The sequence below is a fragment of the Miscanthus floridulus genome, chromosome 12 (genome assembly GCF_019320115.1).
Source record: "Miscanthus floridulus cultivar M001 chromosome 12, ASM1932011v1, whole genome shotgun sequence".
In the NCBI taxonomy this organism is placed as follows: Eukaryota; Viridiplantae; Streptophyta; class Magnoliopsida; order Poales; family Poaceae; genus Miscanthus; species Miscanthus floridulus.
In genome coordinates this window covers 84335248-84348716 of record NC_089591.1, presented here as the reverse complement: position 1 = coordinate 84348716, position 13469 = coordinate 84335248, and the positions used below count along the sequence as shown (strand labels likewise).

Here is a 13469-nt window from a genome sequence, read left to right as displayed (position 1 = left end):
TTTGGAGATTGATAAATTGTGGCCACGTTCGACTGGCTGGCCAGCGCTCTTACAGTGGCACTGTTCACACGAACAGTATTCTCAGACAGAATAATATTTTTCTCTCGTAGCAATCAGTCGAAACAATATTTTAATTTATTTTTCAGTCCGAACCGGCCCTGTATTAAGAGAAAATTCCTTCAGTGCCATCAAAAGCTATACTAATCCCTTCATTGCCATTCAAATCTATAAGTTCTCTTCATTGCCATTAATTTATAATTTTTGTTCCCTTGTATGCCATTGCCGTTACTTTTTAGTTGACCTATCGTGCACACCGTTAAAACTTTGCAATGGTGCTGTAGACATCTTCACAAGATTAAGGACAGAAATGTTGAAGGCCATGTTCAGAGTTATGTAGAGAAGTGGTAGCAAAGGAGCTCCATGGCAATCTGAAAATCCAAACCATTAGCAAATGATCTTGCGTCATAGATTATAGATATTCAAAGTCAAGACTGCAGGCCTCAAGCGTTTTGAGTTTTGACATAACTAGCAAAGTGTTATACATTTATGCCATGCATACCTGAATAATATCACTCATCGTACCAAAACAAAAAAGATGAAATGGATAATATTCACTTGTGGAAGATTTCACGAAAAATCTTTTTTTTTTCTCCTATCAGTCATATATTTGAAATTGCATAATATGAGATAATGCTCCACTTATCTACCACCTGAACGTACTATGAGAAACAATACTCACCCTTCAGATTCCCTCCAACATTCAGAAAGCATGCAGCACCACGGTTTAGGTATGCAGGGAGTTGAGCAAAAGGAATCCCTTTCAAGTTAGAGAGAAATGGAAGGAGTAGGAAAATGAAAAGAGCCTGTATGGTGCAACTTTCAGTGAGCAAAAGGAAGACAATCCAAATGATTCATAAGCCAAAATAGTACAAGAATCACCAGAAATTTCCAAAGAATCATAGAGTACCAAGAAGGGCAGTACTGGCACTCCTATTTTCAGTATTGACTAGGAGCCTACAGTTATAAAAAAAAGTGAATCTCTATTATCTTACCTGGAAACCTGAACCAAAAGAGTTGACTACAAATATATCAGGCCGCTTTCCCTATGTAAACAAAAAAATAACAAGTTATAATTCATGCTTTCAATATAAAAAAATTAATGACCAAAAAACAGAGGTTTAAACAAACCTCAAGGCGTTTTGCACCATCAATGAAAACAAACTCCTGTAATAGTGCCAAAAAAACTATAGAGCTGGATTAGCATGAAAATCCCAGGCCCGCACGCCGCACGCGCCGGAGAGGTTGGCCGGGAGGGGTAGGTCGACGAGCTGGCTCGTGTTGGTGGTGGTGTCGCGGAGTAGCTCGGACGCGCGGGCGCGGACCGCGGCCTCGACGCTCTTGGCGGGCGAGGAGGAGTCGTGGGAGGCGAACAGGGGCGTGCTCTATGCAGTCTTGGAGCCCCGGCCGATGTCGCGCTCGCGGGTGCTCCGGCGGAGCGAGAGCCGCGCGGGCCGCTGCTGCTTGCTTGCCGCTCCAGCTTGTAGCCCCACCCTAGACCCGCATCCTGCTCGCCCCGCGCAGGCCAGGCCAGCGCAGCCCCGCTAAGCGCACAGCACGCAGCTCCACCGGCCACCTGCCCCGGTCCGGCTAGCCGGAGCTCCTTCGCCCGGCCGAGCACCACGCCTAGCTCCCCCCTTCGTAGACCGCCCGCGCGCTCGCCAGCGGCGGCGTGGCTGGCTCGTCGTGGACTCCTGCCCTCGCGCTCGGCCGCCGCCGGCGTGTCGCGGACGCCTGCCCGCGTGCTCAGCCAGCGGCGGCGTGGCTGCTTGTCGCGGACGCCCGCCTGCGCGCTCGGCCGTCGGCAAAACGGCTCGCTCAACGTTGTCGCTCTCCCGCGTGCTCGCCCGGCGGCAGCGCGGCTGGCTCGACGCGGTCACCCGCCCGCGTGCACGGCCGGCGGCGCACGGCCAGGTCGCCCCACCCGTGTTCTTGTCTAGCGTCGGAGCGGCTGGCTCGGCGCGGCTGCCCTCCCGTGCTCGAACTTGCTCGCTCGGCGCCGGAGATGGAGAAGAGAGAAGAGGATGGGGGCAATCTTGCGGCTCCTGTATGGACGCCCAGGCATGGATGGGACAGCAGGCGGCGGTGGCGGCTTCCTGGGAGTGTGTCCGCGCGACTCCAGGGTTCGGGCACAAGTGTGGCCGTGGCTTGGGCCAGTTGGGCCGCTGGCGTATGGTGGCTTGCTGACTCGCGAGGGGGCTGGGACGTCGGAGACGTCGGGAATGGGCGCCAAGTCACGCCGTGACTCGTATGTAACAGCAGTGGCAACGAGAGAACGAAAAATCTAAAACTGATGGCAATGAAGGGAACGTGTAATTTTGAATGACAACGAAGAGATTGTTATAGTTTTCGATGGTAATGGAGGAATTTTCTCCAGTATTAACCAGGATGTGAACTAGACACCTTTTACTCCATGCATGCCCCATTACTCCATGCATGCCTATGCAGCCATGCCTCGTCTCTCTCTTCGTGGAGTAGCCCCATTTTTAGAATTTGGCACTATGCAAAAAGAAGATTTCCCATCACATCAAACTTACGGGAGTACTGAATGTTGACGAAATCAAAAACTAATTACACAGTTTGGTTGTACTCTGTGAGACGAACGTTTTGAGCATAATTAGTTAACGATTGGACAATTGTTACCAAATAAAAACAAAATGGTACTGTACCTACAGCGTACCTGTGTTTTGGGCGGCGCCGAATCAGCTGATGAACTAAACGCGGCCCTGGTATTGGATTTCGTTCCCCAGAGACTCAGACATCGGGTCACGTAACCATCCAAGGCCACCATACTACGCACAGTTGATGTTGATGGGTGCAAAGACCAAAAAAAAAAAAAAAACAGGGTCAGCTGACAGAGCTCGACGCCAATATGCACGGTGCCAAACTCGGGCGCACCAAACTTAACTTGGTGCCACATCAGCTCTTGATCAGGCAGCTCGGCTACCAGCGCATCCAACCTCGGCGCCATGACTTAGGGAGCCGAGACGCCGAGCACAGGGTCCAAAACAGAATTAAAACCGTCAAGGGTCTAAATGTGAATATTTTTCAAAAATAAGACTAAAAAATAAAAAATGAGGAAGAGAGGAGAGAAGAGAGAGAGAGAGAGAGAGAGAGAGAGAGACGAGGCTTTATTTGTATTGGTGCAGCTTTATGCTTTTGGTTTGGGGAGTGATCTGATGAGGGTGGAGGTGGAGGAGCAGGAGCCTGCTCTGCTTCTGCACCTGCTTATGCTCCAGGTAATTTAGTCATTGGATTAAAGAGCATGCAGGTATGCAGCTAGCTAACACTAACAATGGCGGGGCTTGATTAGTAAATGAGTTATCCAGCATGGCATGTTATGGCATGTTATGACACAAACACATCGGTGGTGTTCTTGATCCCATGCCTTGATGGCGTCCCAAGTACTCTATAGCTAGTACAGTGAATATATTGTTTGTTTTGTTTACTGAGCTTCAGATTATCGGCGTGTTCGCTGGTTGGTTTCTGGGTTGGTTTGAGCTGGCTGGTGCTGGTTTGTTGTGAGATGAAAACACTGTTGGCTGGTTGAATAAGCCTGGCTGAAACCAACAAGCGAACATGGTGTATATTCGTCGTATCTCACAATGAATATATAGGAACAAAACTAGCTCGATGCCCAATACCGAGGTTGAACTGAAATTCAAAACATCTTTAGATAGATGAGCCATGACCTACAATTGGAGAAATTCAAAACATGAATAGGAACAAAACGCTTCGTCCAGTGGAGTACAGTAAAACTCTCAATTTTGCTTGCTTTGGAGGAAGACAAACAACTTAGGTGTGCTTCTGAACAAGTTGTACAACTTGTACAAGCCTATAAGTTACATGCAACCACTGAAATTGCTTGCAGACTCACTCACTCCGTACAAGTTACAAGTTGTACAACCTCTGCCTGCCTAGCTAAGTAGCTATCCTAGATGAGGATGAATGGATGAACGTACATACAGACATAGGAGTAATGAGCAGCACGCTACGTACTTGATGATTTCTAGATGAAGATCCAAATGACAAAATCTTGATGATTTCTAGATTACCAATGCCAGCACGCTACGTACTTGATTACTACTAATGAGTAATGAGCTGAGTCCAGAATAGCACATGCATGTACCCTGGCGTTTCTTGGTCTTGGATACTGGTGGCGTTACTAACTAGCATGCAAGATCTGGAATAAAAGCAAGTTGATGCAGGCAGGCAGGCCCCAACCCAATGGTGGTTATTACAGTATGTACAAGGAATCAAACAATCAACTTATTACAGATGTGTACTTAGCGCGATTGTGATTGGGCGGATTTGGTTTTGTTTGGACCATCCATAGCTGGTTCTGATTTTATCGTGTCACACTCCTCTCTTATCTGTTCAATAAAATTGGCACCTTCTTTTCACGTGCCCTGCCTGTTGGCTTCAGAAAAGAAACAATATTTTATTTCGGAAAATCTATTGTATAGTGAACCTAACAGTATTTATTTAGTATCATAACTGTCGGTAATCTTTTTGTATAAGCTTGATCAAACTTTAGGTCGTTTGATTGACTTCTTAGAAAGCGGGAAATGCATTCTTTTTTTGGCATGCAGAAAACAAGCAAGGCAGGCAGAGCTGTGAAACTGAAACTGAAACCTGAGTATCTGACAGACAATAGTAGCAAGAAGGGAGTGATGTATGTATACGATGAGAGCGACGCCACATCACAACACATGCAGGATTATTCGGATTCGCATTGGAGTAAGGGGGTGTTTGGTTACTACAGGCAAATTTTAATCCCTGTCCCATCGGATGTTTGGACACATGCATGAAGTATTAAATATAGATAAAAAAATAACTAATTGCACAGATTGTGGCTAATTTGCGAGACGAATTTTTTAAGCCTAATTAGTCTATGATTTGACAATGTTGTGCTACAGTAAATATATGCTAATGACGGATTAATTAGGCTTAATAAATTCATCTCGTAAATTAGTCTTCATCTATGTAATTAGTTTTATAATTAACTCATATTTAGTTCTCCTAAATAATATCCAAACGTCCGATGTGACATGGACTAAAATTTAATCTATGGAACCAAACACCCCCTAAGTTTTGCTGCTGCCTATCAGTAGTTCAGTACAGGGCATGGCATGACATGGCGCCGGTAGTGGCCATGGCAGGGTAAGTTGCAGCAGCGTGCTGCGTGCATGCATGACTACGAGGCCATGTTTAGTTCAACCAGGCGCTTGTTTAGTTACTCAAAATCTAAACTTTGGCACTATGTAAAAAGAAGATTCTTCGTCACATTAAATTTACGGTACATGCATGGAGTACTAAATGTTGACGAAATCAAAAACTAATTGTATAGTTTAGTTGTACTTTGCGAGACGAACGTTTTGAGTCTAATTAGTCAACGATTGGACAATTATTACCAAATACATGTTGGGGTTTAGTCCCACATCGTGTAGCGATGGTGGGGGAGCACAACATATAAGGCGGAAGAAGTCCCCACCTATCAGGCTAGTCTTTTGGGTTGGAAAGGCCCAAAGGTCTTATATGTTGTCAGCTCCGGTGGACCTGGGATCTGAGGGAGCGGGGGCACCCCGATGTGTGACTAAGGGAGAGATTGTTGGGGTTTAGTCCCACATCGTGTAGCGATGATGGGGGAGCACAACATATAAGGCGGAAGAAGCCCCCACCCTTGAGAAGGCCCAAAGGCCTTATATGTTGTCAGCTCCGGTGGACCTGGACCTGTGGGAGCGCAGGCTCGTGGTAACGAGCCAGGCCGGCTGCAAGCCAGCTTCAAGATCGTGAACTCGGTGGTCATCACTGGTTCCAACAATATAAACGAAATGCTACAGTGCGCTGCAGTGATGTGCGATTCCCGCGGCACAATATAAACGAAAATGCTACAGTGCGCTGCAGTGATGTGCGATTCCCGCGGCACCAACTTCGGCCGGCAACTAAACGGGCCCGGGCCCAGAATCCAAACTTTGGCACTATGAAAAAAAAAGATTCCCCGTCACATTAAACTTACGGTACATGTATGTAGCACTAAATGTTGACGAAATAAAAAACTAATTGCACAGTTTAGTTGTACTTTGCGAGACGAACGTTTTGAGCCTAATTAGTCAACGATTGGACAATTATTGACAAATACAAACAAAATGCTACTGTACCTACAGTGTACCTACAGTGTTTTCGGCGGCGTCGATTCGGGGGTAACTAAACACGGCCTGAAACGTGATGTCTATGGATCTGCTTGCTGCATCCCCCCCCCCCCCCCCCCCCCCTCTGTTTATTGGAGGACCCTACCCTAAATTCATGCAGGTTTGGGAGCTCCATGCAGCATGGACGATGGATCCCCACTCGGCGGGCGGCATGGCCATGGGCTGGTCCGCTGGTGGCTGCAATCCATTTCAGTGCTGATCCGCTAGTCAGTCAGTCAGTCCTCATGACTGAAGACTGCAGAAGGCCATTGCCTCATGCCTGCAGTCGCAGTTGCTGACCTGCATAGTCATCTCTGAATGTGGAGCTGCAGAGGCGAGGAGACAATCATACGTGCATATCATATGCGATCAGCAGCTAGCCAACATCTCAAAAAGCCATCCCATCAGCATATCAGCAACCAACGGAAAAACGAATAAAGCAGGAGAGCTAAGCTGCTTTTTGCGTTTTGTTTTCCTTTTTGCATCTCAAGAGCATGGCACCATGCGCGCGCGCGCGCACACACACACACACCGTCTGAATTTCACAACCAGGTGCCCCCTGTGTGTGTGTGTGTTCATCATGCATGCATGCTGTGAGTACGAGATCACTCACCCAGATGCTGTGCTTTATCTTGTTGTGTCCCGGCCCCTAGCTGGTAGCTGCAGCCTATGTAGAATCCCGAAATTGTTCATGCATGGGCTCTATGCTTCTTTTGCCTGCGAAGTTTCCTGCAAAGGCTGCGCTTTTGATAAATAACCTCTCCATCGATCAGCCACACGATTCTTCTATCTTGTTGAGTTGTTCCTCGTTCGTTATAACAAAGAAATAGCCCACCACGAATTTGTACTTGTACTACTACGTTGGTGCTACTCCCTCCGGTCGAGTTTATAATTAAGGCTTAGTTTGATATGCTCTCGAGCTATAATTTGAACAAAGTGATGGCGTTAAGTTGCTGTGAGTTTCAGTGTGGCATGCATCTGCTGCAGTGAGCCAAAACACGAGTGGGAGGGGAGGAATTGAAGGAGGAAGCACGAGGCGCAATCCTCCATATGCCGAGGTCCATGCCGCTGTCGCTCTCAAAAGGAACAAAGCATAACCCAATTACGCAATAAGCCAGTACATTATACTACTGTTAAGGCATGGCACCGTTCAAACATAATTGCTAATCTCGAGACAAGATGCTGATTCCGAGAATGAGTGTGTGTATGTGTGTGTGTGTGTGTCTCTCTCTCTCTCTCTCCAAATGTAAGTTGTTTAGGATATATGTTGATACGGCCTACATATATAAAGTTAAACTCCGACTAACAATTTCGACAAAAGATACAAATAATTGTTTTGGAATCAATTTCCATGATGAATTAATCTAGTGAGTATCATCATCAACCAAAATTTATCTGGATTTTATAGCTACTTGTGGCCAGAACTAGAAATAAATGTTCAACTCAAGAGAACAAAATGTACATTTATTTTGAGTTGTTCTTGCTGCACCCGAGAATTATATTCTTGCTGAGATCAATGCTGCCTGCTCTCCCTAACATTGGCCCTGTTTGGATCCATGGGTTAGAGCTAGTTTAGGTTAGTTGGAGCTCAACTAGCCCTAAAGTAGCCAAACAAGAGGGCTAGAGTGGGTTATTTGCAACTAGCCCACCCTAAAAAACTATCCCCCCAAAGAGGTGATTATTTGGGCTAGTTGGGGCTATTTGAGGTGGGGTCCACTGTTTTATCTCTACTTTTACCCGCACCAATGATTTGGAAAGCACATTTATTATCATTTTAACCCTTGTATCCAAACATCTCTTAGGCTAGAGTTAGTTCAGGGCTAGTCCTGAGCTAGAAACTAACTCTAACCTCTAGCTGTGCTAGAGTATCCAAACAGGGCCATTACATACCGCAACTAGCTATATCTTTGTCAGGTACCAGTACCCTGCACATTTATTTTCATATATTAATAAAATCCAACCCTTTTCGAAGCAATATGTCATACCAAAGGGAGGGTTCTTTTAATTCGTCTCAGTCAGGATGGGCTGCGCGGCCCATTAGGTTTTCACCCTGATGCCGCCGCCGCTTCAGCTGTCGCCGCTCCGCCGCCGCCGCCACCCTCCCCCTCCCCCACCAGCCCCCTACCTTCGTCCACGCCAGTCCTTCACCCTCCGCGCACGACAGCCGACAATGGTGCGCCAGCCGCGCCCTCGTCGCTCAGGCGAGCGCCGATCATGACAGCCGCCCCATCCTCGACACCGGCTGAGCCAGAACTTGCCTCCACGGCCGCGCCACCCTCCTCTCCTCGCCCACGCGCGGGTGTGCTCGAGTGCGCCGGGCGACCGCCGCCGCCATCCGCGTCGGGCTGCTCCTCCGGCGTCCCGCAGCCACATGGGACGGACGTCGCCACCGCGGGAACCTCATCCATCGGCGCCCCACCGCCCCATCCACCGCCTGAGCCAGCCGTGGACGCCCCAAGGCCGTGCGCGGAGGATCCGCCACCTGCGCCGAACCCCGTGCCGGCCCAAACGGGTTCCCCCGCCGGTGCTGTGCCCGCGGGCTCCGCGTAGCCTTGCCAGGGCCCCGATCTGGCGTCACCCCACCCACTTCGCCCCCTTTGACGCCGCTAGAGGCTGTTGCTGCCGTGGCCATCACCGCCACAGCCGGCAAGCACGCTAAGGCCGCTGGGCCGGGTGCAGGCACCTCGGCTGTTCACGGGGAGGCCGCGCCGCTGCCGACATCGCCTGTGGAGCCTGCTCCTTCCTCTACAGAGCTGATGCCGCAGCCCATGCTCCCTCTGCCGCCGGGGGCAGTCACCGTCGACATGAGCTCCCCGCAGCCCTACAGGGGAGCCAGATCCGGTGCCCCCCACCGCCACTGGGGGCAGCCGCCGCCCAGCCCGAATCATGGCTGGTGGAGGACGAGTCACTGGTTCTCGTCGAGGACACCTAGGCGCCCAGTTCGCCGCAGCGACGTCATCCAACATCGGGGCTTGACATCTTCCTCGTGCACCCCCCCTGCGCCCAGCCCGTCGTCCTCTCTGTCCCCCCTCGCCTCCCCCTTCCACCTTAGGCACGGATCGATGGGGCGTTCCAAGGCTCGTCATTGGGCAGATGAGGACCTTAACGATTCTGACGCGGAGAGGCCGCCGGTCACCTCCCCAACCTCCTACCTCGACGTAGTCCGCCAGGGGTCACATCTTCGGAAGTTGCCTTTGTTGGAGCGTGCCAAGCCACGCCTCACTCATGGCAACGCTGCTACTGAGCGGGGCAAGCGCCCCTGGCCGATGGGGCCCGACTAGCCAACGTCGTAGGAGGTGCGCACGACAGTGCTGCTGATGCTGGTGTTGTGCACGAGCGGCGCAACCGTAGGACTCGCCGGCCACGACGCACCCCCAGCTAGTGCACAGCCTGCCTGCTTGGCCCATGGACGGCCATGTCCCTGCCCGACAGCGCCTCGAACGTCACGGACGAGGCTCCACACGCCAGTGCATCTCTACTCTGAACGCCGACGACTGGCGTGAGGTCTTGTTGCAGGGGTCGTTAAGCGGTGCTAGAGGGGCACGCCCCGCCCGTGCCGCATCAGCGAACCAGCGGCCTCCTACCCGCTATCTAGCGGATCTACGTGGGAAGTGCTTCAACTGTCTCTCCATCGTGCACAGGGTGGCAACCTGCAAGCTGCCTCCACACTGCCTCTGATGTAAGGGGTTCCGACACCTCACGTAGGACTGTAAGCAGCGGCAGAAGGTGCCTCCTTCTGACTCTGGCACAGTTGGTGCCCTAGAAGGTCGGCAACAACGCCCTGTCTAGGAGCGTATCTTGGGCAACCGGCCAAGTACTCAGGGAGACACATCGAGCGTGGCTGGGGCTATGCCGGGTGCATCAGCTGTTGTGCCAGGTGCGACCACGCACTACAATGGTGGGCGTAGGCAGACGGCAGAGGCGTCGGAGACATCAGCACCAACTGAAGGGGGACGATACCGCTGCGGCAACGAGTGTCGCCACCGACAGTCACGGGTTGTCGACAGGAGACGCCCAAATGGCATCGGACTTCACCTCGGCCGCTGCTGGAACTAAGGCAAGGCACGGTGGGCTGACCAACATGACGGGCATGGTTGAACCCGCCCCGTTGACGCTCACATTGTACCCGAGCGCCATGCAGGATCATGATATCTCAGAGAACCCGATGGTTGAGGAGTTCGCAGCCTCGCTCATCGGCAGTCAGATCATCGCGTGGCCTTTCCTTGAGCACCTCCCATCAACTTCGGTGACCCTCCAGCTTCTAGATAAGGCACCGGCAGTGGCGGCCCCCAGTTAGAGGATGCAGTAGCCTCCTGTGTGCTGCGGACACCACCTCCACGCCCCATTCAGTGGGCAGTGGACTCGCTGAAGACACATGTGGTCGACCTCACGGTGGATGGCCCTTCTAATTTACCACCAGGGGTTACCCACCAAGCTGTGGACAACGACGACTCTGCCAAACAACGCCTTGATAGCTTCATCAACAATGTCACGCATAAGAGGAGCTCTCCGCTGATTTACGAGCCTCCCAAGTAGCCTCCTGCTAAGCTGGTACTACCATGGTGGAGCAGGCGGTTGGTGGCTTAGGGCCTCTCTTGAGTGCTAGCTTCCAAGCGAGGTGAGGTGCTAATCATGCAGCGTATGTGCTACACTAGGGGTCCATCTGCGCCATCTCACTTTGGAGTTGGAGGCCTTTGACAGGCTCTTCGACGGCAACCTGACTGCGTCCAAAGCCGAGGCGTTGGACGAGCTCTTCCTGGCTGTTGGAAAGGCACCGTCTAGGCAGCCACAAAGACGCAAGGCCATCTCCTAGGCCACAAAGCTATGTCAATATTGGTAGTTTCCTTTTATGTAATATCGAAATATGAGGTCTTTTGCTAGGATGGTCCAGCTTTAGCTGTGTTAGGTCGACCCCCTTCGACGCTCGATAGAAGCGCGTTGTATGTTTCTTTAAACTCTTCTTAATACAATGATACACAAATCTTTTACGTATTCGAGAAAAAAATCCAACCCTTTTCTAAAAAAATATTCATGGGAGTGGGACCAGCCCGAAATCACAATGCTAATTCAGCCAGAAATAAACGGCAGTCCAACCAACCATTATTGATCTTTCAAACCTGAAAACCCCCTTGTAAGAAAAATGGACCCTAGGCCCATTTACTTTGGATTTTGGTGTTTGATGACCAACACAACCAAATTGGACTAATGAATTTGCAAGTGATTGTTTTGTAGTTCAATAGGGTGTAAGATGTGACTTGGACGAAGGCAATGTGATGATCCGATGATCAACACCATAAGCAAGACATTAGAAGCACAAGAGAAGACCCAAGATGTCGGGTTCATAAACCCGGGGTCCCTCGGGGACCGGCTTCCACGCCCGGGCTCGGCCCAGGAAAACAACATGTAGTTCATGGGCCGGCCCAAGAGTCTAAAACACAACGGGCCGGAAGGGCAATCCAGTCACCGACCGGAAGGTCTACCCAAAAGAACAAGCGCCCGCTCATCAACTTCTCCGGCCCACCTCTCCGACCAGAGCACTCGCTTCAGGCACCAGTCGCCTCCAAACGGTCTCTCCAATCGGAAGGCCTGGCCCAAAACATTGCTTCCTACTCTGACCCCGCGACCGAGGCTCGTGGGAACCCTGCTCACCGCTCTTCTCCGATCGGCGCACTCAGGGCCGGCTGGAGCCATCCGACCGGGGGCGCCCCATTCGGTAGGAACCAGAAGACATGCGGAGAAAGGCAAGGCAAGGCTCACAAGTCAAAACCACTGTACCAAGGACCATACCCTGCACGAAACAATACTCTGCAGCCACCATCTCCCCCTACAGTATTGTAGGGGCCGCTAAAACTCCCATACGGTAAGCCCCCCACGTGCCTTTGAACATCGATCGCAGTATGGGCACCAGGATTTGCTGTATCGGGTGAACATAGCGTAGCTCCTCACATGCCGCTAGGCATCAAATAGGATTTGCAGGTACCGGCGTCCATCCTTCCTGAAGAAGATAGCACGACCTTCCGTACACATCCGATATTCTACAACGACATCAACAGTGTTAGGGGTGCCTACCATTATCCAGTCTTCATCAGCGTGGGCAGCAAGGCTTAGAAACATCCGTACTATCTCCCTCTCACCTGTAAAGTCATCCTCTTCATCTATAAAAGGGGATGCGCTCCCTCCAACAGAGGGAGGTTGACTTCTTTAGGCTCAGACTTACTAGATCGATAGCTCACAAGCCCTCAAGCACACGCTTGAACTTCTAGCTCATAGCGGAGTTCCGGTCGCCCTCGACCCTTCTGGTCGGACCCGACCGGGCCTCTTGAACACCCCTCATTTCTCCTTCTCGTTTGTAACCCCACTACAGACTTCGAGCACCTGGGCTCAGGAATAAAGTCACCGACCGACCCCAACTAGACATAGGGCACGTTGCCCGAACCAGTATAAATCCTGTGTCATTGAGTGCTATGCCACCTCCGATCACAACATACAACAAAACTACAAATATTCACTAGTTGGTCACTTTCTGCACCGACACAAGATATCAAGCAAAGTCCAAGCATGAAGATAGGAACCAAGCCATACGCAAGATCGCAAAGAAACGAGTTCACAGAAGTGACCGGACGCTAGACCGGACGTTGGTAGCACAGTGACTGGACGCCCCGATCAAGAGGCTCGGCAGCAGCAGTGACCGGACGTTGGACCGGACGCTGGTAGCATAGTGACCGGACGCCCCGATCAAGAGGCTTAGCAACAGCAGTGACCGAACGTTGGACCTGACGCTGGCGGCAGATCGACCGGACGCAGGACAATAGAGTCCGGTCGAGTACAAAGAGGTTCCATAGCGGCGAAAATATGTCCGGACGCGTCCGGTGGCATGTGACCGGACGCTTGCAGCGTCTGATCAGTTGATCGCGGCTCCAACGGTCGGGACGACCGGACGCGTCCGGTCAGGACGTGATCAGCGTCCGGTCAGTAGCAGAAAAGCAGAATTTCGTCCCCAACGGCTACTTTCTCAATGGGGCTTATAAATACAACCCCCAACCGGCCAAATGAGAGAGTTGGAGCTGAGGAAACATATCAAGGGTGTTGATACACCATTTTTGTGATCTCCACTTGCATAGTGCTTAGTGTCTTATTAGGTGATTAGCGTAGGTGCTTTGTGAAGTGCTTAGGTTGATTAGACCACCGCTTATGCGCTTGCTCTAGGTTAAGGCCTAGTGT

At 51.0% G+C, this 13469-nt stretch overlaps 1 protein-coding gene and 1 long non-coding RNA gene across 2 annotated transcripts; one reads left to right on the top strand and one right to left on the bottom strand.

The window, feature by feature from the left end:
- Positions 1-335: 335 nt before the first annotated feature.
- LOC136495456 (uncharacterized) lies at positions 336-1274 on the bottom strand. Its single transcript, XR_010769008.1, has 4 exons — positions 1189-1274; positions 1053-1103; positions 740-863; positions 336-428 (listed from the first exon to the last, which is right to left on the bottom strand). It is a non-coding gene; the product is annotated as an uncharacterized lncRNA (long non-coding RNA).
- A 7188-nt stretch (positions 1275-8462) lies between these two features.
- LOC136496281 (lysine-rich arabinogalactan protein 19-like) lies at positions 8463-8798 on the top strand. The gene has a single exon (XM_066491935.1). The coding sequence runs from the start codon at positions 8463-8465 to the stop codon at positions 8796-8798; it is 336 nt and encodes a 111-aa protein (XP_066348032.1).
- Positions 8799-13469: the final 4671 nt, after the last annotated feature.

Excerpts from the sequence above, each read along its gene's own strand:
- LOC136496281 (XM_066491935.1), top strand. The coding sequence starts at position 8,463 with ATGACAGCCGCCCCATCCTCGACACCGGCTGAGCCAGAACTTGCCTCC.